Source organism: Balaenoptera musculus, chromosome 3 (genome assembly GCF_009873245.2).
Source record: "Balaenoptera musculus isolate JJ_BM4_2016_0621 chromosome 3, mBalMus1.pri.v3, whole genome shotgun sequence".
Classification (NCBI taxonomy): domain Eukaryota; kingdom Metazoa; phylum Chordata; class Mammalia; order Artiodactyla; family Balaenopteridae; genus Balaenoptera; species Balaenoptera musculus.
In genome coordinates, this window is record NC_045787.1 from 25,338,991 (window position 1) to 25,366,742 (window position 27,752).

At 41.3% G+C, this 27,752-nt stretch overlaps 1 protein-coding gene across 4 annotated transcripts in view; it reads left to right on the top strand.

The window, feature by feature from the left end:
- PDZD2 (PDZ domain containing 2) overlaps nt 1-27,752 on the top strand; it is a 373,142-nt gene that overhangs the window by 307,431 nt on the left and 37,959 nt on the right. For all 4 annotated transcript variants that reach the window (XM_036846552.1, XM_036846553.1, XM_036846554.1 and 1 more), the window contains 7 exons: nt 11,124-11,235; nt 17,502-17,647; nt 21,278-21,397; nt 22,209-22,323; nt 25,194-25,267; nt 25,411-25,636; nt 26,449-26,566. In XM_036846552.1, the coding sequence (XP_036702447.1) occupies nt 11,124-11,235; nt 17,502-17,647; nt 21,278-21,397; nt 22,209-22,323; nt 25,194-25,267; nt 25,411-25,636; nt 26,449-26,566 (911 nt within the window). The remainder of the gene's footprint in view (nt 1-11,123; nt 11,236-17,501; nt 17,648-21,277; nt 21,398-22,208; nt 22,324-25,193; nt 25,268-25,410; nt 25,637-26,448; nt 26,567-27,752) is intronic.

Sequence of the window (27,752 nt, forward strand, 5' to 3'; positions counted from 1 at the left end):
CTGCTGCTCCCAGAGATGTGTCCAAGGCGAGCAGACAGCCAGCTCCTGCTGAGAAATGACCCAAGGGTCTGCCTTCACTAGCCAGCCCACAAACCCAAAGAAGAACTCCAAACCCCAGTCTGCTCACTAGGTCATGGGAACATGGCGAGAGTGAGAGCTCCCTGCTTTGTAGAGAATGTCTGGACTTGCCTTGCCCAATTTGAAATTGATACCAAGGAGGGACATACGCAGATTCTCCTTCTTGCCTCTGCGTCTCCTGTTATTTTTGATGAACTGAGAGTCCCTTGAGGATACTGTCCTCTCCTTGGGAGGGTGACACATACGAACGCACCACAGGAGGGGCAGATGTGGGCCAATGACTGATTACATTTCTGTACCCTTAAAGGTGATTTCTTTGCCTCACCTTTCTGAAGGACCAAGGGATCTACTTAATTTGTATGCATAAAAATCATCCAAGTAATCACCAACAAAGTGTGTTAAGCCTGTTCACATTGTTTGGGGATGATAAATGGGAGAAAACGGGAAATGGGCTCAGATAGAACAAGGACAGTATTATTTCATTTGCGAAGCCACAGCCTGAGCACCTCAGTTGACATCAGCTACTGCTTCTCCCCCAGCTGCATCTGACGCTCTGCATGGACCAGAGCATGCTGCAGGGGGGAGGGGGGGCAGTTTTACTTTTCAGTTTTACTGTTTTCTTCTTCAGTCCTGAGTTAGTCTCTTTGTTGGAAAGCAGTGAGTCTAGCGTAGCAGGAGATTTGTGTTTTAATTTCTGCAGTCAACTCACAGGCTTCTTGCTACTTTAGGCTGATTTATTGTTGTTCCCATTCCCTTTTTCTGAATGGTTATTCATTCCCAGCACTGGCCTCTGATGGCCATCTGGTTCTCCTTTGGTCACTCGAACATCTGCCCCAGAGATTTGGAAAATGAGCTTCCTCTGGAAGCCTAAAAATAAGCTTAGTGTGACTGAAGCATGATAGAGAAATCACCACCCTCCCCTGTCCTGTAGATACTGACCAGGGGAATGAGCCAACACGGCTTCCTAGGGATTTGGAGCTTGGATATCTTCTGTCACATCTGCAGATTTTTTTTTTTTTTTCAAGTGTTGGGAACCGTAAAAACATGGCATGAGCTGGGTGCAACCAGGTCCTCCTGCAGTTTTCCTTAGGATCAGATGTGCTTGCTCAATGGAAATAGTTGGAGATAAAAGCCATACTTTGCATGGTTTGTTTGTAAGGCTTCAAGAGTTAGCTGAGAAAGACAGATGACGCTTATGAGTTAAGCATTATATTAGTCACAGTGTGTTCAAGGAGATCTCATAAATGCTTTGAACAGCAGTTACAGGACGTTTCTAAGTACTAGAGTTTTAGTTTGGACCCAGGGGGCCTGTCTCATGGGGAATGATGGTTTGCTCCCTGCCTCCAGAGGACTAAAATTTGCCAGAAGCTAAAACTCAATCCCTATGCCGTTTCTCATCCAAAATGATTTCTAGCCACATTGTCCAGTGCAGCTTTTCAGAGGTTCTGCAATGAGATAAAATGTCAACATAATAATGATATTCAAACAATTAAAATACCAACAAATTCAAATCCCTTTGTAAGTCATAATCCAAAGATGTTAAAATCTAGAACAATTAACATCCAAACTTAAATTTCCTTGACCTTTTGAGTTAAAAACCAAAGTACTTAATGGCCTCCTTTGATCATTCTGATTTCTTGTTTTGTTCCGTCTTAGAAAAATGAGGTACTTGATGCTGGGTGCTGGGGAGAGATGGTTCTGTTCACCATCTGCAGACTGGGCTGTTTTCTACTGTAACAAATATGGCTGTTTCAGCTCCAAGAAAGTTGAATTTGTTCAACAGCATGTCTCTTGTGTGCTTTACTTTTTAGTGAAATGTAAATGAACAAAGAGTAAATGGACCCATAATAGTCTCAAGTCCTTAGCGCCACACCCTTGACATGTAAAAAAAGGAACGAATTCCTAGCCCCTGGACAGTTGTCCCAGGCAAAATTTTGTTCCCAGGATCTTATTTAATTTTGCCAAAGACCCCGTCAAGAACTGAAAGAAGTCTGAGGTTTTTACACTACAGTTTCATGGTTGCTGGTAGAAGACATGAGATTCCTGGGTCAGAGACAAATGACTTTATTACTCATGGCACAGCAAGTAACTTTTGGCTTCCTCTAATCCCAGTTTAGGATTCAGTCCCAGTTTAGAGCTTCCTGTTTGCATAATTCCCACTTCCCCCGCCTATGGAAGTGAAGCAGAGGGGCTCAGATAGATGCATACACATTGGATTTGCTTCACAGCTGGGAACCCTGAACGTAGGAAACCTGAATCTTTTATGATGGGCTAGAAGCAAACTTGATGGCCCTTTGCTCCAGAAAGAGACATGATTATACTGGACAGTGAACAAACCAGGCCCTTCCTTCTGAGACACTATCTCTAACCTTCCAGGCTGTTCATCCAACATCCTTGAAAAGATAGACAATCCAGAGTAGAAACAGCCTATGCCCCTGTTCACAAGCCACACAGAAATGGGGGAGACCCATGGAGAATGGTCTCCCAAGGCTATAGCACAGACTCAGTAATAGCAAGTAAAAGAGGGTTGATGGTAAAAAATCTTCTTGGCTTTTCTTAAAAAGATGCCAGTCAGCCTATAGCAGTTGTTTGGAGTCTGTGACCATGAATTTAAACCCAGTGGCAAGAATCTACCTCCCAGTCTGGGTGGAGGAAAATCAACCTGGTCCTACTTAAAGTGCTTTTCATTTCTATTCAAAAGCTTCTTGATTTGCATCTTCACTTTGAGATGAAAGCGTAGGCCTCCCTGATGTACTGCGTTGGGTGTGGACTGAACCTCTGCCAGAGGTTCCAGTTCTCAAGAGCAGACATTTTCAGTCCTGGGCCTCCTTTTGCATCTCCACTGCCTCTTGGCATAGACGTGCTTAGCCTGGAGGAAGCTGCATCTCTCCTCCCCAGTTTACTCATCTGGAAAAACACCCTCTGCAGATTCATGAACCAAACCTGCTGTCGAGGATTCTGAAGCTTCTGTCCTAATGAGCTGGTGAAGGCTAATACCAATGCCACCTGCTCCATGAGATTTGTTTTTCCTCAGGTTTTGAATATTCCAGGGGTCGAGTAGCACTGCTTTCTGCTAGGTTTTGGTGGGGGGGGGGGGCAGTAATTGGATCCGCCTCTAGTGGTTCACATCTGCCTCCTTCAGGAAAGACTCACTTACGTTTCTGCTTAACCTTTCTTCTTTCTGTGAAAGACTCCTTTCTTCCTTCATGGCCCTGCTTGCTGAATCAGCGTGCCATTTTTACTTCTCCTTTGCTTTCTGACTCAGATTTTTTTTTTCTAAAATACTCTTCTAGATTCTGTTGTGTAAAAAAAAAAAAGAACAAAAAGAAAAGAGATAGATTCTGTTGCGTGGGGCCCATCATTGTGAAAGAGATAGAATCAGTGAGGCTTCTGTTTACTAAAGTATCTATTGTTCTAGTGCATCTTGACCACCACCACCTCTGAGTTGGCTAATTCCACCCAGGAAATATTCTCCCATCAGACCAACATCAAGTTCTGGCTTACTACCATCCTGCCTGGCCCCCCTTTGGGATGCCTGTTTGCTTCTTTACAGCCCTAATTTCATTTATCTCCCAGGCCACTGTTGTTGGGGGGAAAAAAATCTTTGTCCCTTTAAAATTTACCCAGAAATGTTTTTCCTCTTCCTGGTCTTCCTCACCCCTCACCTTTGAATCTGTCCAGACGTTCAGACCCCTCTTGGCACAGCCGTTCCAAGTCCTCTTGCTCAAGATCTTCATCTGCAGTTTATAAATCACATCTCTCGGGCTTCCCTGGTGGCGCAGTGGTTGAGAATCTGCCTGCCGATGCAGGGGACACGGGTTCGAGCCCTGGTTTGGGAAGATCCCACATGTCGCGGAGCAACTGGGCCCGTGAGCCACAACTACTGAGCCTGCGCGTCTGGAGCCTGTGCTCCGCAACAAGAGAGGCCGCGATAGTGAGAGGCCCGCGCACCGCGATGAAGAGTGGCCCCCACTTGCCGCAACTAGAGAAAGCCCTCACACAGAAACGAAGACCCAACACAGCCAAAAATAAATAAATAAATAAATATAAATAAATAATAATTAAAAAATATATATATATAAATCACATCTCTCATTGTTTTCTGGGCCTGGGATCCCCATGGGGGAGTCATTGCATTGTGTTCTCTGTGGTTTTGCCTCTCTTCCTCAGTTGGATTTCCTTAGATCCCAGTCACCCCCTCTAAACTAGGAATAACCAGTGTCTCCCACTTTTGTGATGCCCATTTTCAGAGTAGTAGTCAGGAGCTGGCACATCTCTTTTCCTTATACACCGTGCTGCCCTTGACCTCACAATCTCCTCTCCCCTTATGTCTGTCCGGTCTGTCATCTAAGATCTCATCTTTTCTTCTAAAGACTTAGCGCTCTTCCTGCAGCTAACATCGTGTTCATCATGTTCTCTTTATTTTTTTCTCTTCCATTGCTCCTATTCTGATGGTAAGACCAGAGTGTGTTCTCAAATCCTCCTCGGTGTCCTGTGCAAACCTGATTTTTAAAAACTAAGTGTTCCAGGCACGTGCCTTTAAAACTGCCTTCTCAGCTGTTAGGTTTGCAGTAATTTTGGGGAGTTTTCTTCTCATCTTGAACCCAGGAAGGTGGCATATTCTCTTTGGGTGCCCATTTGTTTTGTTTTATTCATTAATTAAATCTGCTACCTTTCTGTAGGTATGAAGTTGAAATGTATATCTCTGCAGTCGAGTGGTATAGTCATAGTCAATGTAATCATCAAAGCTAGAGGCATCCTGAGATCTAGTGGGGAGAAAGCTTGCGGGCTGTTTTTTTTTCTATTTCAACTAAACCTTCACTATACCCCTATGATACACACATTAGGTACTCTACTAGTACCCTCCAGCACATTCTTATTTAATCCTCATAATAACCCTATAAGATAATTACAAGGGAATTTTAACCCTTTAAAAATAAATAGTATCATTGCTACTTTACAAAATCAAAGAACTGCCTCTGACATCAATGCTCTGTTAATATATTATGGGTACAACACATGTCACAACCTATGATACATGTAAACTTCATTATACTTTTTTTTTTTAACATCTTTATTGGAGTATAATTGCTTTACAATGGTGTGTTAGTTTCTGCTGTATAACAAAGTGAATCAGCTATACATATACATATATCCCCATATCCCCTCCCTCTTGCGTCTCCCTTCCACACTCCCTATCCCACCCCTCTAGGTGGTCACAAAGCACCGAGTTGATCTCCCTGTGCTATGCGGCTGCTTCCCACTAGCTATCTGTTTTACATTTGGTAGTGTGTATATGTCCATGCCACTCTCTCACTTCATCCCAGCTTACCCTTACCCCTCCCCGTGTCCTAAAGTCCATTCTCTATGTCTGCATCTTTATTCCTGTCCTGCCCCTAGGTTCTTCAGAACCTTTTTTTTTTTTTTTTGGATTCCATATAGATGTCTTAGCATATGGTATTTGTTTTTCTCTTTCTGACTTACTTCACTCGGTATGACAGTCTCCAGGTCCATCCACCTTACTATAAATAATTCAATTTCATTTCTTTTCATGGCTGGGTAATATTCCATTGTATATATGTGCCACATCTTCTTTATCCATTCATCTGTCGATGGACACTTAGGTTGCTTCCATGTCCTGGCTATTGTAAATAGAGCTGCAGTGAACATTGTGGTACATGACTCTTTTTGAATTACGGTTTTCTCAGGGTATATGCCCAGTAGTGGGATTGCTGGGTCGTATGGTAGTTCTATTTTTAGGTTTTTAAGGAACCTCCATACTGTTCTCCATAGTGGCTGTATCAATTTACATTCCCACCAACAGTGCAAGAGGGCTCCCTTTTCTCCACACCCTCTCCAGCATTTATTGTTTGTAGATTTTTTGATGATGGCCATTCTGACCGGTGTGAGGTGATCCCTCATTGCAGTTTTGATTTGTATTTCTCTAAGGATTAGTGATGTTGAGCATCCTTTCATGTGTTTGTTGGCAATCTGTATATCTTCTTTGGAGAAATGTCTGTTTAGGTTTTCTGCCCATTTTTGGATTGGGTTGTTTGTTTTTTTGATATTGAGCTGCATGAGCTGCTTGCAAATTTTGGAGATTAATCCTTTGTCAGTTGCTTCATTTGCAAATACTTTCTCCCATTCTGAGGGTTGTCTTTTCATCTTGTTTATGGTTTCCTTTGCTGTGCAAAAGCTTTTAAGTTTCATTAGGTCCCATTTGTTTATTTTTGTTTTTATTTCCATTTCTTTAGGAGGTGGGTCAAAAAGGGTCTTGCTGTGATTTATGTCATAGAGTGTTCTGCCTATGTTTTCCTCTAAGAGTTTTATAGTGTCTGGTCTTACGTTTAGGTCTTTAATCCATTTTGAGTTTATTTTTGTGTATGGTGTTAGGGAGTGTTGTAATTTCATTCTTTTACATGTAGCTGTCCCAGCACCACTTATTGAAGAGGCTGTCTTTTCTCCATCATATATTCTTGCCTCCTTTATCAAAGATAAGGTGACCATATGTGCGTGGGTTTATCTCTGGGCTTTCCGTCCTGTTCCATTGCTCTATGTTTCTGTTTTTGTGCTGTTATACTTTATATACACTTCCTGTGCTTGTAGTTCATACAGAGAGTGGGACGGAGGTTTCTTTCTACAATTGCTAATTAAAATACCTTTATTCTGAATAGAGAGCAGCCTATGATAACAACTCTCCCGTATTCTTTGGCTGATGGGCTACTTTGGTGTAGCTGGGAGCCTCCATTCTCCATCTCTGGAGTAAGGCTGGGAGAGCAGGGAGGAGTGGGGAGATTCCAGCTCAGTCCTGCGGCTCCTTTGGAGGCTGGTTCTGTTTGGAGCAGGGCAGTGGTGAATTACAGAGGCCCATACTCTATTCCACTTGCGTAGCCTGGGCTTTTATGAATTCTCTAAAGTTTGTCTAGGTCATTCCTGACTCCTGGGGATCTCCCTCAAAATCATATCCACTCTTACCTGTGTCATCACTTCCAACTCTTTGGGCCATTTCTTACACCACTGCTTCAGCCTTACCTTCATTCCCACTTCCAGAGCTCCTCTGTCTCCTGGGCCTTTGTGGGAGGTCTGTGTGCAAATTGAGTTGCTTTGGGGCTTTGTCCAACTCCCGTTTAGGATTCAGCTTTCCCAAGTGAGATCTGTGACCTCACATTTGCTTACTGGTTTCCAGAATTTTGTTGCTCTTGTCTTCTATTCTCTTTGTGGGATTATGTCTTTCATTTAAAAAAGAAATCTCTTCCCCGTAATTTTACTGTGGTTTCAAGAGGGGAATCTGCCATCTTTAATCAGAAGACTGTATCATTTAATTCTTAATTCAAGCCCTATTTTTCAAATGACAACATTAGAGCTCAAAGAGGTTGACAAACATGCCTAAATTGCTACTAAATGGTGCAACCAGGATTAATGCCCAGGATTCTCAACCACACTCCCCTACCACCTTGCTATAAAACCAGAAGCTAGAGATTCTTCTTCACTGAGAGAGAATCTCATAGGTTATAGGTGTGGGAAACTGTACGAATAGAGAGGCTGTAAACCTGGAAATTGACAAATTATATTAGATTCCATTAATATAATGGCATTGTTATATGACACATGAATTGGAAATTGCTGATGAATAATAGATTATATCAACTGTTTCTCTGAACCAAAGGCCTTCCAGGAGAACTTTCTGCACATTTCATTTTAGAACAACTAAAATGACATCATTTCCAGAACAGTTTGATTTGTTCTTCATGTCTGAAAAAAAAAAAAAAGTACAGCAAAGGGTCTTTCTTACAGTGTGGACATTTTCAGACAATAGTCATAAAACTGAAGAGAGGTTCATTGTAATCAAACTGCACTTTGTATGTTGCTACTTCCTGAAATAATCTGGAACTAATGTATCTAAGCAACCTACTTCCTGTTCATTGAGTTATAAGCTACCTAAAACCATGACAGACTGGTTTTTTGTTACAAGAGGAAATGGTTCCATTTAAATTCAGAACCTTTTGCTAACGTGGTCAGGAGGTTCTGAAATAAGATTTCACTTCTGCCTCAAGCTCATCAGTGTGCCCTTTGCCACGCTTTGAGATATCTCTGGGTCCATTCTGATTGATTTTAGCTTTTAGCTACAGGCTTTCGGTAGTTATGTAACATACACCATCTTGAGCGTAAGATTTCTTTGGTATAGTCTTTTGGTATTTTATAGATCATAGAAACCAAATCATGTCATTCTTTGGTGCATTTCAGGATTTAAAAAAAGAAAATATTGTTTCTTAAGGCTGTGGTTCTTTCTTCTAAACCACCTCCCCCAGATTCAAAAAATCAAAGAGTTTACAGCATTCATGTTTGCGTCATAAAGATTTCAGATTCGACATAGAGCATGTAAAGCTCTTGTAAAACTCTACACCACTCATTTTGTACGCTTGTCACATATAATCTATCCTAGATCCCGGGTATGTGTTGTAAACAAAAGGGTGTTACTTTAGGGTCTCAGTTTATTTCCTCATCTGTCAAATGGAGATAATATTCTTTACCTTGAGACATATTTGCTGTGCAAATTAAATGAAAAAAATCGAGGTGAACAAACTGTTCACCTGTTCAACTGTTCATCAATACAGTACAGTATTGATCATCCAAAGTGTTAACTTAATTGAAAAGCATCTCAGGTTGGAGGTGGGAAATAGCCTGGTAATACCTGAAGCTGGAAATCCGGAGACTGAATGTGAAGTCGCAACCTCGCGTGTAGGAGTTGGGAAGCCTCGGACAGGCCACTTTCCTTCTGTGAGTGCTTCTGTCATCTCCAAAATGTCTCTGACTGTGTGCAAACCTGGGGCTGTGCTGGAAAACTGGAGCGCAGAGTGGAAGGAGGAAACCTCTCAGGTCCAGGAATGGTGGGCTGGGGTTGCTGGGCATATGAGCTTCTCAGTCAGCCTTTCTGATGGTCTGAGACTTGACCGCTGTGTAATAAGCCACCTATGTAATGGGCATCAGAGGAGGTAGTGACTAGCAAACTGAGGAATACCTTTCTCTGGGAGCCTGGGTCAGGCGGTGTAACCGGGAAGAACCAGGAATTTTACTCCGTCTCCAGCAATTGCTGTTTACAGTCTGGAGACAGATTCTTTCCATAAAGTTTTTAAGCCAAGCAAAGGAGAGGCCCTGAGGCTTCTCTTTGGATTATTCCTATTTGCATGTCTCCTTCTGTGCCCCCCGATCCCTGGCGTGTCTCCAAGAGGCTTCTTTTGTACTGTGTATGAATTAATGCCCCAATTTGGTGTTGGGAAAGATGTCCCTCTAGAGAATCTCTAAAATCACCCTCAGGATTCCATTCTTGCCTTTACTTCATAATTTAAACCTGGAGACCTGCCAATCCTGGACGTTGTAATAGGAATTCACCAAATTTATCTTTGTTTTATATATCAAGATTAATTTGTTTTCCCAATGCCTCTTCCTCAATTTGCCTACATCTCCTCATTTCTCAGAATTTTTCTTTTCTTCTTTCTCATCCCAAAAGATACTTGAACTTGAGGGGGATGGGGGAAGCTTCCAGATCTTTTATATTACGTATAAGATTTAGCTATAAACAATTACCTCTTAAAAAGGGGGCTTACCTGGGAGATTACTCTTACTGCTTACTTTATGTTTTCATAAACTGAATTTGATATACAATGTATAATTTTTATTATCTGTTAAAATTCAGGGGTTTTTTTTTACATTATAATTACAAGACTTTCCAATGACTGCTAAGTGGTAAAGGATATCATCTATGTCTTTTTAAAGTACATATATGTTCCTTAGTGTGAATCTTATCTATTTTAATTCATATGACTTTTTTTCTCCAGAACCTCAAAGGAAAATAAAATTTCAAATGAGAAGGCTCATTTGTTTGTTGTATCTCCTAAGTTTTGCACATATAAATTTACCCCCCAGATATTTTATAGCCACTCTCAAGCACGTAAGTCTCCTTCTCCTCTCTAATAAGCGTAGTTCTTCTTAGCATGTTGGGCTTTTCTCAGATGGAGGACCAAGGGGCCTTGGGGTCATCCTTTTTGCATAACCTGTTGGTGTCTGATAATGTAGACATACAACTTAACAGACGTGTGGGCTGACTTCATAGATGCCTCTGTGTATCCTGGGTGGTGCTTGATTCTGGAAGGTATTTAATCAGTCAGTACTCAGGAGTGTTAAAAAACAAAATTCAACCGAGTAAATTTGAAGATCTAATTGGCTTTATTCAGCAATTCATGTCTCGGGCAGCATCCCATCTAGAAAGGAGAAAGGCACTCTGAGAAGTTGTACAAAATGGAAGGTTTTATAGGCGGAGAGAGGGTGGGATGGAAGTTACAAGACTGGATTCTTTCAGGCAAGGTTACCGTCCCTTAAAGAAAAATGGGGTTTCAGGCAGATTACCTCACTGACCAGGAGATTCCTGGCTGGCTGGTTTAAATTCTACTCCTGGGAGAGGCTGGAACTGCAATTCCTTTAGGTATGAAGTCTTGGTGGGGCTTAGCACAAGCAACTCCATTTTGGGGTTGTTGTTTCTTTTTAATGGGAGTGCAACACATGGAATATCTGGTTGACCCAGGGTGTAGTTAATTTGGCTGCCACAAAATCAAGGCTTTACTGTATTTTAAGAATTTTAGAATTGAATTTAAAATTTCTGGTTTAATAATTGTTGCAGTTTGTACTGTAGAGAAAAGCACTGGCCCACCAGTCAGGGGACCTGCAATCTACTTGTGGCTTTGTGACCACCTGGGTGACCTTGATCAACACACTTTCTCAAGAAACAAAATGGCCCCATGGGCCCTTTCCAGTTTGAAACCTCCCTGATTCTATGCTGTGCGGTGAAATGCATGCTGAGGAGGAACTTGTCCACGTGAGGCTGTGTGGTTCCAGGTTATCTGAAGGGCTGTGCTTTGATCCCATGAAACTTTTTTCTCATGTGACGCCTGTATTGCTGCTGCTTGAGCCTGAGATAATGTCTCAGAGGAGATGGCGGAAGTGGCCGCAGGCTAGCCTCTCCCATCAGCTCTGTGCTTTCTGCATTTCAGATGCCTGGGACAGAGGACCCCCAAGATGCGTGCGGCCCCGAGGAATCCAAGGGGCCCTTGGAAAGTCCGAAACAAGGAAACAGTAAAATGAAGCTCAAGAGTCGTCTTTCAGGTATGTGGACTCTTTGCCTGATACGCCTGCCTGAAATGGAGCTTCCAGCCTCAGGAGTTGGGGAAGATAAAGTCATTTGCAGGATGAGCTCTTTTTTTCCTTAAAACCTCCAAATTCTTTTTCCTTTTGATGGTGCATGCCCCGGGCATAACAACCACCTTCAGCCTGGCTGCCCATGTCAGTATTTTTATTTGAGTCATAATGAAATGAATGTCAACATCTCTGTTTGCCTTTGCTTAAACATAAATTTCCTGTAGTGTTTGGTTCATTTACTTCAACAGGATTAAGGTGACCCTTTCACTGTGGAATACTCCTGATGGCCTATCTTTCCAGCAAACATACCTCTTCCTCAAACCCCTGGTCCATGGGAACCTGGGGCAAAGAGCTATTTATTTAGTAACAAATCTGCATCTCAACTAAATGGGGTAGGGAAGGGGGAAATGGGATGGAGGTGTAGTTTTTGTAACAAATAGATTTGACATTTCCTGGGCACATCATAGCAGCTGGCCTAGGCCCTGAGAGAGAAAGTCAGAGGCTGTGTGTGGGGACTTTTGTGGGTCTGAGGCCCTTTAGCCTTGACAGGCTCTTTCTATAGAAAAAGAGGGAAAAAACCCGCAAATTATATTTCATGGCTGCACTGGTATAAAGATACAAGCTGGATTCATTATCATCTATTAATTACTATTATGTTCATTTTTTTTCTCCTGAATTTAAAAGAAATCAAAACATTTTTGCAGGCCCCTAGAAGTGGCATGGGCCCTCAGCAATGTGTCTGCTGGTCTCATGGAGAAATCACCCCTGGCTACCCAGCAGTGAAAGACATCTGGTCTAGCAGGAAAAGCAAGAGTTTGGAAGCTTGGTGGAATCAAGTTTACCCCTCAGCTCTTGAGTTACCTTATGACCTCGGGCTGGTTATTTAACCTCCCTGAACCTCCACTCCCTCACCTAAAAAAAAGAGATTATCATCCTGACTTTGAAAGGTTGAAACAAACAAAAAACACACATAAAAGCACCTAGTACAAAGCATGGTGTATCGCCATCCCCCAGTATGTCAGTTTCATCTTCCTGCTGTCTCTGGCTGCCAACCAAGAGCATCTCCAACCCACATTGCCTGCCCCCTACTATTCTCAGGTAAGGTGGCGGGTTTAGGACCATAAAATACATCCATTAAAAAAAAAAAAACACTCAGTGACAAAATGAATTGCTTTGTATTTGTAACTCAGAATAATTAGGTAGTGTCTATCTGACTGAGTGTTAGGATATCGGTTTGCGACAAAAAGCAATGTGATGACCAGAGGCTGATAAGACTAGAGGGAAAGCTCATGTTGATGGTCCTCACATGGAGAGAACGAGCAGCTCCCCTTCAGCCCCGAGGAACAACTGAGAGAAATACATCTAAATCCTATGTGTGTTTGCGGTGGGGAAGGAGGTCTTTAGGTCAGCTGTCTGATCAGCACCTTATAAACAGTTCCCAGGGGAGGGTCATAGAGCTCTGGGGAAATACAGGGACCTTTGAAACCAGTGCAGTCACATTCCTCATTTTATGGATGTGACCAGAGAAGTTAAGGGGATCCCAAAGGTCACTCATTCAGTCTGCCTTCCAGACAGAGTTCTTCCTACCCGCCCCTTGGCTTCCTGAGGAACTTGGAGAGAATCCCATTCCCCAGTCTGGGGCTTTACGGATACAGACGTGGGGAGGGGATCTTAGCTGACCACCTTCCAGGTCTATGATTCTCCATGTTCGTACTATTAATTTAGAATGTGCAAGACATTTGGCTGAGTAGTAAATCCAGAACTGGCTACTGTTTGCCACAAATGGATGCCACCCTCTCTTCCTGTGTTTTTCCTAGACATCCAAGGCCATAACAAGGAAATATAGTAGAAGAAGCACATGCACAAAGTCAGGAAGAACTGTGTGCAATTCCCAGCTCTGCCATTACTGGCTGTGTGACCTGGGACAGGTGACTTAACTTCTTTGGGTCTCAAATTTTTCACCTGTAACATGAGGGTTATAATTGCAAATCAGTGTGAATGCCTTCTAAATGCTGGGCCTTGTTGAGAGATCCAGTTGAGCGAATGCATATGGTACCGCTACTCTAAACTGTGGCAGCAGTAGGCCCTCACCACATGGTAACTGCCACTGTTATGACTGTCATCGTTAATACCACGTTCATCATTGTCATTTTCATTATCATTATCATGGTTCTCACTCCCTCTCAAGAGGGGAAGATGCTTGAATGGGTTCAGATAGGAAGATTCTCAAGAACTTGCAGGTCATGATAAGGCACAAACAGGAGGTATGAAGACTGAAATCTCTCTGAGTTGTGACACTGGGGGAGCCATCCAGAGGATGCAAGGTAAAGGATGGCCGGTACATTGGCGGGGCTTGGTAGAACATAGGAGGAGGAAAACCGGGGTCTAGACTTGGGACAAAATGCGTGAGAAATACTTAGGGACGATGGGGAAAAGAATTGGTTAGAGAAGTTTTTGGCAACTGTTTTTCTGCCTCAGCTATCTGAAAGATCCAATAATCCAACAGTAACAACGATTCAGTCCAACAGAGAGATTAGAGGGAAGGAGATTCTTGGCATGGGAGGTGATGGTGTGGGCAAAATTGAGTAAAACTTCACGTGATAGTTATATGCTTCCCAGTTTGGGAAAGGATGTGGGTAGAGGACAAATCCTCTCCTTTGAGGACCAGCAGGCTAGAGCAATGAATTCATGTAGCAGGATAGTGGGAGCTAAGACTGGAAAAGTAATTTGGAGGCACGTTAAAGAGGCTTAAGGAATTGGTTCTCCATTCAGTGCTTTGAAATATGTTCAGTCTAAAGACATTTGAATGCAGGAGATTTTAATGTGATCACCTCCTAATTTCTGTGTCCTGTAAACCTGGATATTTATTTCATATTTTCTTAAGCGAGTCACTCTGGTATTCACATATCAGTATATTATCTACAGACACTACCGTATGTGGTTTCTCTTCTATCAATGGCAAGTGCTTCCCTGTCAGCTCAAAAGGAATTTTCTTCTAATAAATCTTTTTCAGATGAGTAAGCATGCCAAGATAGATTAATCTGGTCATGAATTATTAAGTCATGAATTATTAAGGAGGTTCTGTAAAGAGTTTCCAGCCATTTCCACTAAGATTTTGGCCAGTCTGGCTCCAAAATGACTAAAGCGATTTCATGGAACATTTTTCCTGATATTCTAACCAGAGTTTTCTTTACTTCATACCTCCTTTTTTGCCAGCAGGGTCCCTTTTAACTTTGGTATTTTTGATTTATCCATGTTAATGCCTTAGGTTTGTGAAAATGAAAATTTTTCTTTTGATTGCAAAGGAATTTCAGGTGTTTGAAAACCTGAAATTTGTATCACAAAGTTAATATGTAGCTTTTGAAAAACCAGGCCTTTAGTGATGTCCATTATAATATAACTGTATCAGCCCTGTTCTAACTTTTCATCACTATTAAAAACTCATCAATACATTATATATTTTTAAAAGAGTACAGAATCATCTTGTTTTATTCCATGAAAAACTTCCTGAGAAATTTTTAGATAAATTGAAACTTTAAGTCATCAAATGAAATATTACATAGTCTAGGAAAATTTGATATTTCAAAGAATCTATATGTATATATAGTTATATACACAAACACATATATATACATGGCTCTCCACATATATATAGTATATAATATAAACATCATAATATGAATATAGCTACATTCAATGTAATTGATCCATCATTTAAAATTAAAGTCCCTTAAACCCTCATACACTGTTGGTGGGAATGTAAACTGGTGTAGCCACAAGGGAAAACAATATGGCGGTTTCTCAAAAAACTAAAAATAGAACTACCATATGACCAACCAATTCCACTCCTGGGTACATATATTAAAGAAAAACTAATACACTAATCCAAAAAGATACACGCACCCCAGTGTTCACAACAGCGTTATTTACAATTGCAAGATATGGAAGCAACCTGAATGTTCATCAGCAGATGAATGGATAAGGAAGATGTGTATATATATATACAATGGAATATTACTCAGCCATAAAAAAGAACTAAATAATGGCATTTGCAGCAACATGGATGGACTTGGAGGGTATTATGCTAAGTGAAAGAAGTCAGACAGAGAAAGAGAAATACTGTATGATACCACTTATATGTAGAAGCTAAAAAATACGACCAACTAGTGCATATAACAAAAAAAGAATCAGACTCACAGATATAGAGAACAAACTAGTGGTTACCATTGGGGAGAGGGAAGCGGGGGAGGGGCCATAGGGGTAGGGGATTAAGAGGTACAAACTATTAGGTATAAAATAAGCTACAAGGATATATTGTACAACACAGGGAATATAGCCAATATTTTATAATAACTATGAATGGAATATAACCTTTAAAAACTGTGATTCACTATATTGTACATGTGTAATTTATATTATACATCAACTATACTTCAATAAAAAATAAATTAAAAATTTTAAAAAGATTAAAGTCCCTTAAACTATCTTATTTTAAAATAGTGTATAATATAAACTAAGTATGATAAAGATGTCTTTAAAAATCATTACTATAATGATTTCTTAAACAAGACATGAGTACTAACCGTAAAGGGAAAATATATGCTGTTCTACATTAAAATTATGAACTTCTGTTCATCAAAAAATACCATTGAGAGAGTGAAAAGGCAAGTCACAGACATGGAGAAGATATTTGCAATACATAGATCCCACAAAGGACTCATATCCAAAATATATTAACAATAAAAAAAATAAAACTCCTGTAAATCAACAGAGAAAAATCCAATAAAAGAATGAGCAAAGAAAAAAAATAATAAAATTTTCTAGTAGTCCAATTAAAAAAGTAAAAAGAAAAAAAAAGGAATGAGCAAAAGACTTGAACAGCCTCTTTACAACCTTAAAGAAGAAAAACAGCCAATGAATACTTGAAAAGAAACTCAATCTCACTAGTCCTCAGTGAAATGTAAATTATGAACCACGGGGAAATACCATTATATATCCAGCAGAGTGGCTAAAATTAGAAAGACTGACACTGCTAAGTGTGACAAGGAAGTGGAATAACAAGCACTCACACACCCTGGTGATCGTGCGTGGTGAAGGGGAACACATACCTGTAACCCTGCCACGCCTCTCCTAGGTACATCCAACAGGTACGTCACAGAATGTCCAGTAACAGTATATTCTAGATCGGGGTCAGCAAGCTTCTGCCCACAGCTGTATTTGGATGGCCCACAGATAGAAATGCTTTCTACATTTTTAGCGCATTGTAAAAAAAATTTTAAAGAATGTGTGACTGAGACCATTTGTGACTCATAAAGCCTAAAACATTTACTATCTGGCCTTTACAGAAAAAGTTTGCTGACCCTTATTCTAGATCTGAAACTGGAAAGAAATCAAATGTCCATCAGCAATAGAATGGATAAATAGATTGTGCTGTGTTTATACAATGAAATAGCATGCAGAAAGGAGATGAACAAACCATTGGAATGCAGCAACATGATGGAATTTCACAAATACTAAGAACGAGGAGCCAGATACCAAAACAAGCATATTGTATGTGTTCATTTATATCAAGTTTGAAAATAGGCAAGAGTGATCTGTGGTGTTAGAAGCTGGGATAATGGTTACCCTCGGGTGAGGGGGTTAGTGGCCCAAAAGGGGATTTGGGGATCTGGTAATATTCTGTGTCTTAGTCTGGATGTTGGTTATTGGCATATTCATTTTGTGAAATTTCATGGAACTGTATGTACACTTAATGATTTCTGCCCATTTCTGTAAGTTGTTATACTTTAACTAAAACTTTGTTTCAGTAGTCATTGCTATACATGGAAAAAGGCATCCCCCAATCATGGAACTATACCAGCCACAAAGTGATATTCCTCCAGCACTAAGAAGTCATCTACTGATAGCATTCTCACTATTGTTTATTGCCTTATCAACCACAGCTACATCTTACTTGGATGAAACATATACATTGCCCCTTTTTGAAGCTGTTCACTTCAAAAACGAGCACTTTCTTCAGAGTCTGGCATTATGGGCTCAGCACGCACCAAGCTTACACAGAGCTTGATGGCAGAGAACAGTGAGCTGGGTGCTTTGAAAGTATTGAAGTATTGGACACCAGGCCGTCTGAGCAACCATGAATGTGGGTGGAAATCAACAAGTTTATACCTATGCATGTTCTTAGGATTCTCTTCATTCTATATCAAGTCATGTTTTCCCTCTGTTTTTTCAAGGGGGTGTGCACCGTCTAGAGTCTGTTGAAGAATATAATGAGCTGATGCTGAGAAATGGGGACCCCCGGGCCAGGATGTTGGAGGTCTCCCGAGATGGCCGGAAGCACTCTCTCCCCCAGCTCCTGGACTCGACGGGCACAGCACAGGTAGTGCAGCACCGTGGAGCCCCTGGCTTCCTTATCCAGTCACAGCTACTTGGTTAGGGATGGAAGAGCATGTTTCCAGCCCTGGGTCTCCAGGTTTTCTTTTATTCTCTCGGAGACCAGCAGGAGCTTCCGTGTTCTGAAGGCCTGTCCGTCTGTGAGGGCCAGGGGTGTTCAGGACTAGAGATATAGCATAGTCAGTGAGATCTGTCCAGGGAGGCTAGATGGAAGTAGTCAGCCTAATATTTGAAAATAGAAGAGAAGAAAAAAAACCTTGATCCTCTTTCTACTGTGTGTTTTGGAAACGAGAGCTGCTTTCAACTGCCAGGAGACAATGGCGCCTCACGGTCTGTGGCGAGAACCACCATCTCTTGTTTAGTGGGTGTGTCGTGTGTCAGCATAGCCTGGTGGGTGGGTGGCTGTGGGGACGTGTGAGGGAGGGAGGCGGTGGGGTGTGCCTATGCTGTGCCTGGGATCCTACCTGTTATACAGTAATGACTCAAGCAGCCAAGGTCAGAAGAGGCTGCGAGAGGGCGGAGGAAGGTGGGGATGTTAATATTCCAGGGCCCGTCCCCACCAGAGCTCGGGGCTCCATAACCCTGCGCAGGGGCTCCCCCTCAATTCCGTCATCCTCAACCCAGTAGAAACTGGGTAGACGTCTCATAACCCAGTTGGAGGCAGGCTCAGTCTCTGGGGAACTTGTGGAGTGTCTTTGAGTCCTGGCACCATCGGCCAGAGCGCTCAAGAGGAGTCACTGGCATCTTGTCCCCTGGCCTGCAGTGAAGTGGAGAGGGAGGAGGAGGGTGTGGCAGTAGTGACACCTGTAAGTGCGTGGAGACTCTGATAGTTGAGTTCTAAAAGACCTGCCTCAGGGCATCTGGGTTGGGCCCTTGCTTTTTGTGTCTCACCTTTTTACAGATAGGACAACAGAATCCCAAAGAGGCTGAGTATTTGGCTCCAAGCAATGCACCAGAATCCCTGTGCAGGGAGTTTTGCCTGACCAATAAAATTAAAAAGTGCCCGTGTTTCAGAGGCAGCTGCTGATTAGGCTGTCTTGTGTTGAATCCCCCCAATGGCAACTTGAATTGGGGCACCGAGCAAAAGCAGAGCAAAAAACTTGCATAGGGCCTGGTTAGAACTCCTCCAGACCCATGTCTGGAGACAAGTCTGTGGCCTGTGCAGAATGATCCAATTGGATCAACAGAGGCAGGGGGGAGATCAAGAAGTCGTAGGAGAGCTGCATTATCAGACGATTTTAGTTAATGAGGAAGGTGAGAGCGGATCTGCTGCCATCATGGCCAAGGATGTCCAGCATTGAGGTGCTGATTTCCTAACTGACCTGCTGAGGAAACCTGACTGTATTTATAGCCCAGGAATACCTATTGCTTCTAACCAGGCTTCTAGGAACCAGGAAGCACAGGCTAGTGAAGATTTTAAAGAAGAAACTTTTTTTTCCTCTTCAAGTTGTTCTTTCCCTTGTCTTCTCTTCTTATTTTCTGCTTTTTTTTTTCTCCCAGGATTCACCTTCCTTCCTTCCTCCCTCCCTCCCGCCTTTCTTTTCTTTTCTTTCTTTCTTTCTTTTTTCTTTCTTTCTTTCTTCCTCCCTCCCTTCCTCCCTTCTTTTCTTTCTTCCGTTCTTCCTTTCTTTCTTCCTTTCTTTCATTCTTTCTTTCTTTCTTTCTTTCTTTCTTTCTTTCTTTTTCTTTCTTTCTTTCTTTCTTTCTTTCTTTCTTTCTTTTTCTTTCTTTCTTTCTTTCTTTCTTTTTCTTTCTTTCTTTCTTTCTTTCTTTCTTCTCTCCCTCCACTAAAAAGTATTGTCTAGAATAGAGCTATCCAGTAAAGCTTTCTGCAGTGATGGAAATGTTTTATGTCTGTACTGCCCAATATGGTAGCCACATGTGTCTTTTAAGCACATGAAAAGTGGCTAGTGAAACTGAGTAGTGCATTTTTAATTTTAATTCATCTTAATTTAAATATAGATAGCCACAGGTGGCTAGTGGCTGCCATATTGGACAATGGAGGTCTAAAAATGTAGTGGGACCCCTGAAACTCTTCAAGAGAACAGTGAAGCATGCTGGCCTCTGGTTGCCAAAGGGGAGATGGAATGAGGTGCTGCTGGAGGTTGGTGATCAGAGAAAGAGTTCCCCTATGAGTCTGCACATGAACCTCTGTATTTGAGAGCTATGTCTGGCTATTTCCATGATGGTTTTGGTAAAAGGGTGGTAACCTGGCCAAGCCAATGTCATTTTTTTAATGAATCAGAGTCTGGGAGGCCAACATGGCTGACAGATAATTTTGTAAAACAGCAAAATACAATTGTTCTAAGTTGCCAAGAATACGAAAATATCATTAGCAGATATCTCATTTCTAACTTTGAATGTAGAATATGCTAATTAAGGATAAACTATTTTCTAGTGTCTCTTTTCTCATATTAAACATGAAATGATTTTTTTGTTTATGCTAGAATATCTGTGTCATTTAAGCAATTTATTATTCTAAGAAGAATAGCGGGGCTTCCCTCGTGGCACAGTGGTTAAGAATCCGCCTGCTAATGCAGGGGACACGGGTTCGAGCCCTGGTCCGGGAAGATCCCACGTGCCGCAGAGCAACTAAGTCCGTGCACCACAACTACTGAGCCTGCACTCTAGAGCCCATGAGCCACAACTACTGAACCCACATACCACAACTACTGAAGCCTGCGTGCCTAGAGCCCATGCTCCTCAACAAGAGAAGCCACCGCAATGAGAAGCCTGTGCACCTCAACGAAGAGTAGCCCCTGCTCGCCACAACTAGAGATAGCCTGCACGCAGTAACGAAGACCCAACGCAGCCAAAAATAAATAAATAAAATAAATAAATTAAAAAAAAAAAAAAAAGAATAGCAAGGAGCTAGATAGTCGCAATGCTTTAGCAAGAGATTCGTTCAGTCTCTTGTTATAAATAGTGCACCCTGCTTACACACATGGATATGGTGGGTGATGGACAGGAAAAAGAGATCGAGATTTTGAGCTGCTGTGTGCCAGGAAGGGAAAGTGTGGCTTGTGGGAAAGTATTTTATTTTCCAAATGTGAGGGATTAGAACTAAAGCTGCTGCAGTCTCTCAGCGGGATCTTTTATACTAAATAACAGTTGTCTGGGTTTGCGGTTTGGGCTTTATAAGAAACAAGGGCTTGCTGAGTTCTGAGTGAGTGAATTAAGCTTAAAATGGTGAGATACTTTCTAACCATGATTGTGAACTTGGGGTGGGGCGAGGGTGACTTCCAAGGGAGAACCTGAGCAGAGGATGGTCATTCTGTATCTCCGAGGCCTCTCAGTTTCCGGTTCCTAACTCCAATCCAGAAGGCGAGAAGTAGGATCTGTGGAGTAGGGTCAAGGAAAGAGCAGCCCCAGGTGGTTGCCAAGCAGTTCTTTATGTGGGGGGAAGAAAGCATGACAGTCAGTGACAGTTGGGGCTGTTCCTTCAATGTTCTTTATGATAAACTTTATTTAAGCCACTGGACCAGATATGGACCAGAGGGCAATGGCTGTCTAACACAAAAGACAACTGAGGTTTTCCAAATCTGAGTATATTTTTATGCCAGAGTCCACAGCAGGATGAGTGAGACTACCTCTGACCTCATGTGCCGACTTCTAGGAATACCACATTGTGAAGAAGTCCACTCGCTCGCTAAGCGCTACTCAGGTGGAATCTCCTTGGAGACTCATTCGGCCATCGGTCATCTCTATCATTGGGCTGTACAAAGAAAAAGGCAAGGTGAGCTCCTTTCTGTACATTGTTTTGCTCTCCAGGTAAATGTTAGCATATATGTTTTAAATGGTTACTTTTTAGTGTTGTTTTTATATGAAATAAAAAGTAAAATGTATAAAGAAGAATAGATTAAGTGGTCTTTGGGTGGATTTGATTGGATTCCCTGGCATCCTTTCCTGTGGGCCTCCAAGTGACATCATACCATATTTGCCCTTATGATTTCAGGAGTCACCGCCTGGCAGCTAGGGCACAATCAAGGATGGGGTAAATGCCCCAACTTTTACCACTGTTGAAAGAAAGTCAGACCCTGCAGCTTCAGAGACTAATCCCAGTTATCCTTTTGAATGAATTTCATGGCATTGCCATTATTATAAGAGGAATAGTATAAATAATTTGATATTATACAAATATCAAAATATCCATTTTGATATTATACAAAAACAAAAGAATAAAACAAATATGGCACCTGCAGTGTGAAATGACTCTCATGAGCTATTAGTTGAGCCATGTGAAATTGACATCTTTGGAGATCAAAGATTGTCAAATCTAGGCAATTTCATATGTTTACTTAAAACTTTCACCCTTTAATGTAATGCATAGCTAGCACAATGCAAATGGATCTGAGGAGGGAAATGGTGAAGGGAACACAAATTTGACTTTACAGCTAGTTAGCTTAACTCTGAGCCTGTTTGGGAAGGACACCTCAGTTAAATACTACAATGAGAAGGGTGCCCTCAGTGAAATACTGCAGTGGGAAAGGATGCCCTTAGTTAAATACCACACTGACAACCTGGACCCCCACCTCCTTTGCGTGTAGGGCCTTGGCTTTAGCATTGCTGGAGGTCGAGACTGCATTCGAGGACAGATGGGGATTTTTGTCAAGACCATTTTCCCAAATGGATCAGCTGCAGAGGACGGAAGGCTTAAAGAAGGTAGGAGAAGGCCTCTTGGTGGTCCTCAGTGCAGTGAGCTTTGATTCCAGGAGAATCTGCCTCCGTGCAAGATGTGAAGCAAATGGCACAGCAGCTAAGTCTGTAGGCTTGGTAGTCAGGTAGACCTGGGCTGAATCCAGCACTTACTACATCATGACCTTGGACAATTGATAGAACCTGAGCTTCACTTTCCTCTGCTGTAAACTTGGGATATTAATACCTACCTTGAGGAGTTCTTGTGAGGATTAAATGAGACATTATGTGAGAAGTGGCTTGATATTTTTATTTGGGTCTTTAAATGTCTGTCTTGTCCCCTGGGTCTTTGATTGTGTTCCTTGCCTTGAAAATTCCTGAGAGTTTGCAGTGCATTCTTGCTTCGGGGCTGGAGTACAGAAACATCTTTTACATGCTCCGTAGCACCTACCATTTTGCACACATGTAAACATACTAGACAAGCACTTTTTTGCTCCCAGCTTTATTGAGATATAATTGATAAACTGTGTGTATTGAAGGTGTACAACATGATTTGACACACATATATTGCAAAATGATTGCCAGACAAGGTTAGTGAGCACCTCCGTCACCTCACATAATGACCTTTTGTGTGCTCGTGTGGTGAGAACATTTAACATCTACTCTCTTAGCAATTTTCAAGTATATAACAGTCTTGTTAACTATAGGCCCCATGCTGTACTTCAGATCCCCAGAACTTGTTCATGAATCCTGATTTTTCTCCTCCTTTTTCCATACTTCCTGCATGGAATGATTGAATCACACTATTTCTAGTTACCTTCAAAAATGCTGTGACTGTTCAGTTCAATTGGTCCAAAGATAGGTGCTGTTGTGTTTAACCAGCTTATTTTCTTAAAACTGATTAAGAGTGAATAGGAGCCTCCTTTTTTGTAGGTAGAGCAATCCCAGAAGCCTGTGTGCTAACGATAATCTGTGACCGGGCTTAATTTTTTTTTAATTAATTAATTTATTTTTGGCTGCGTTGGGTCTTTGTTGCTGCTCGTGGGCTTTCTCTAGTTGCGGCGAGCGTGGGCTACTCTTTGTTGGGGTGTGTGGGCTTCTCATTGTGATGGCTTCTCTTGTTGTGGAGCACGGGCTCTAGGCACGGGGCTTCAGTAGTTGTGGCACGTGGGCTCAGTAGTTGTGGCTCAGAGGCTCTAGAGCGCAGGCTCAGTAGTTGTGGCGCACGGGCTTAGTTGCTCCGCGGCATGCGGGATCTTCCTGGACTAGGGCTCGAACCCGTGTCCCCTGCATTGGCAGGTGGATTCTTAACCACTGTGCCACTAGGGAAGCCCAGGCTTAATATTTTGATGGCAGAATATTTATTTCTGTCTCAGAAGAAGGGTTAACTCCCAGGTGGTGTTTGTGTCTAGTTTCACAACAATGTAAAATTATAGCCAAGCATTTTTATAATGGATGTGCCATGTGTTCACTTGATTGAAATTCATCCTGCAATGCCAGTAGAATGGAACAAAGTGGAGGGAAAAAAAAAATCGATAGGAGAGGTTAACAGCACTTGCTTCTCCTAAATACTGTATTTTCATATGTATTCACTTACAATAAATAGAAGTCATCAGAATGGATTTTCAACCTGTTGGATGATCTGTATTTTAAGTAATCTTGCAAAGATTTTTAAGAGCATGAGCCATTATGTTAATGTTTCCACCCTTTTCCCAGGTGGAAACAAACCAAAAACCTCGCCTAGTTGAGTAATTGGTTATACCAGGTGATTTTTAAACAGATTATTTCACTTATTTTACAACTTCTGTAATTGCATTAAAGAGAAGGCACATAACAAATGGGTGGGGTACAGCTACCTTTTTAAACTCATATACAGGATTCCTTTAATGGAATACCCCGCGCGCTCCTGGGATTGGCTGTTCATGAGAGGAGAAAATGTGTGTTCTTAGGCTGCTTTGTACATTGTTGTAAGTAAAGGGAGTTCCTCTTCTGTACCATACTGCTGTGCAAGGTTCATCTATTCTTCTCTCTTGCACATCTTTGTAGTGTTTTTGATGAACTGCTATTCCCAAAAACAGACCATGTCACAAGAGTACAAAACCGGAAACTAGCTCTGTTAAGTCAACAGGATGTCCAAGTTCTTTTATGTTCCCAGCAGACACTATCAACAACTTGAAAAATAACCTATGCCTTCTTGGAGTTGAAGATGAGTCCAGGATAGTTTGAGAGAGAAGAGAGAAAGAGAGCGAGAGAGAGAGAGAAAGCAATTTGATATTAGTCTACAGTAATCTCTTAGATAGAAGCGTATAATAACTAGCCAGCTTAATGACTGAGAACCTTGAACACCATCAGTAAGACCAGGCATCTAGACGACGGGGCTGGATGTAGACGTGGGGCTGCCACTCCTAAATACTATCTCACGAGTTTTTTTGTCTCTATCATTTAAACCATTTTTCACATGCCATGTCTTTCTGCAAATATAGGCAAGGCTTCTCACATGTTACGTGTGTTTGTGCTTCACTGCCAGTGGGTTTAAGTTGTAAAACAAAGACTATAAGAAAAGACTAGGAATTCAGTTTTTGTAGTTTGATCTCTAAATGTAGAACATCTATTATCAGACTTGGCAGTGGCTAGAGAATAAGATCTTGATGCTTCCCACAGTTGTTTTAGTTAAAGATGGAAATATAGAATTACTGCAAAAGAATATGCATTGTCATTTATTGTCCCATTTTGTGACATTCCTTGGAGCTAAGCTAATGAAAATAGATTGGAACAATAAAATTCATCTTATAGAGTTGTAAATCAGGGACCATATGGTATCTTATTCTAGTACTGACCAAGCAGATTCCAGTAAACAAAAACTTGATGTTAATGTAATTCTCAAATTTGGCCACTAGGGGATGAAATCCTAGATGTAAATGGAATACCAATCAAGGGCTTGACGTTTCAAGAAGCCATTCATACCTTTAAGGTAATGACATTCTTATTGATCTCCTTTATCTTCTTTGTTTTTCTTTATTTCCTTCTGGTTTGGGTTTGGTGGGTTTTTTTTTTCACCCTTTGATAAAAGGACAGCCTGAATGTTTTAGCCCTTCTTTCTTCTTGTTTTTTCAGCAAATCCGGAGTGGATTATTTGTCTTAACAGTACGCACCAAGTTACTGAGCCCGAGCCTCACACCCTGCTCCACACCCACACACATGAGCAGATCCAGCTCCCCAAACTTCAATGCCAGTGGGGGAACCTCAGCGGTGGGTGCCGATGAAGGCAGTTCTTCGTCCCTGGGACGAAAGGCCCCCGGGCCAAAGGACAGAATTGTCATGGAAGTGACCCTCAACAAAGGTGATACCAGCTCTTCCTCACTTTTGTTACATTCTCTCAAATAATAATTTGTAATCTGTTCTTAGGTTAATTTTTTATATTTTTTTCTATGAATTGCTCCTTTGGAACACTCTGCTACCAACAACATATGTTAGTCTCTAAATGAACAATGAGATCAAAAGTAGAGATTTTAGTCATTTTACTAAAGTGAAGGGAAGTTACCAGTAGCACAATTTTTTAAGCTCTCTCCAGATGAATCACGGTGTGTCAGAGACTCATGTGAAAAACATCACTGACTAGCTTAATTCTAGGGCTAATAAAACATTTTAAAGAATGAAGAATATAGTCAAGAATACAGTTAACACCAGTAACTGAAAGTCCTGGGTGACACCAAATGTTATCACTTTTAATCTTTGTCTCCTTTTCCTCCCCACCAGCTATAGAAATATGGTGAGCAATTAAATAACCAAGAGATTAGTTACTAAAAAGAGAGGCGAAAGAAAACCTAAAGTTGTGTATCCAGAATAGAAAATATTACTTGGACTCTGCCTATTTCCAAAAACAGCTTCGAGGAGGCTCTTTAGACTAAGAAGAGGATGGACCGTTGAGTAATTCACAGTCCGTAGTTAGCCCCTGGTTCTGCCGTGGACTCATTAACAGAATATGGCCCTATTAACAAAGAAAAGCAAAATTTGTATTCTGAGTCTGGTCCAAAAATAAATGGTTATTGGTCAACATATACATTAATGCCATTTCAAATCACTTAATACTGCTTTTCAGTTTTTGTTGTTGTTGTTTTTAATTTTGTTTTCTTTCAATGATGCCTCCCACAGAGCCCAGAGTTGGATTAGGCATTGGTGCCTGCTGCCTGGCCCTAGAAAACAGCCCTCCGGGCATCTACATTCACAGCCTTGCCCCAGGATCAGTGGCCAAGATGGAGAGCAATCTGAGGTTGGTTGTAAACCTGAAAGTTTAGAGTTCTGGTGTGTTTGTGAATATGCAAATACATACATATGTAAGATACCTGCCCTATTACATTCCCCTGTGGGATTCTAAATGTTTGTATTATTTGCAGTCATATAGCCAGGATTACAATCAAAAACATCTCCAAAGATGAAAAGATAATATAAATGAAATTTGGTTGAATTCAAGAACTCTGGATCTTGGCTTTCCCTACCAATTTTGTTCTATTTGGACTCAGAAGTTCAGTCTCAGAAACCTGACACAATACAACTCTATATAGATATCTATGATTATCCAAATATTTTCTTTCACTTTTATATTCATTTATGTAAAATTCATATGAGATACTGGGAACTTCTCAAAACGGTTCAGAATCACTGGATACAAGAGAGTCCTGAAATCATGCCCTTGAACAGGAGGCCTTTATTATTAAGTACAATCTCCTGAACCTTTCCTGTTGTTTTGTTCCATTTTAAGAGGTGATGTCTAGATGCTTACTGTCTGAAATCACCACATGTCTGATTTCTCAGTTCAGCTAGTTGAGTTGTAGATTGGGTATTCTGTTTATACAAGAGAGGTTTAGGTATTCTATTATATAGTAATTGCAATGGGTCTGTGCCCACCTAAACTTCACAAGAATGTACACGTATTGCACGAAGCACTCTGTGCAGACAGTATCATCTTTCTCCCCTCGAAGTTTCTAAGTCCTTGAGCGGTTGAGGAATTGTCAAAATGACATTCCTTGAGGTTGCCATTTTGGGGCGCTGTTAATAGATTATATTATGTTTTTAGTTAATCATCAGAGTGAATTTCCATACCAAAAAAATTTAGCAAATCATCCAAAGTACATTAAAGAAAATATACTTTTAGAACCCAAGGAAAAAAAATCCTCTAATGACATCCCAAGATGATGTTTCTTTCTTGAATGGTTCCATATGTCTGGAGCCTGCCAAATGAACATTCTTCAAACCCCACATAAAGAGGCTTTGTTCTCTCGTACTGAGTTCTCTCCCTATAATTTCAAGTCAAAATGGGCATCTTGTCCCCAATTTCTCATTTGTTCAAATTTGAAACGTTTTTACAAATTCTTGGGTAACCTTTGAGCTTCAGATATTTCCTTCTTAAATTATATTACAATAATCATTTCAAGATGGTAGGGAAAAAGAAACTGATG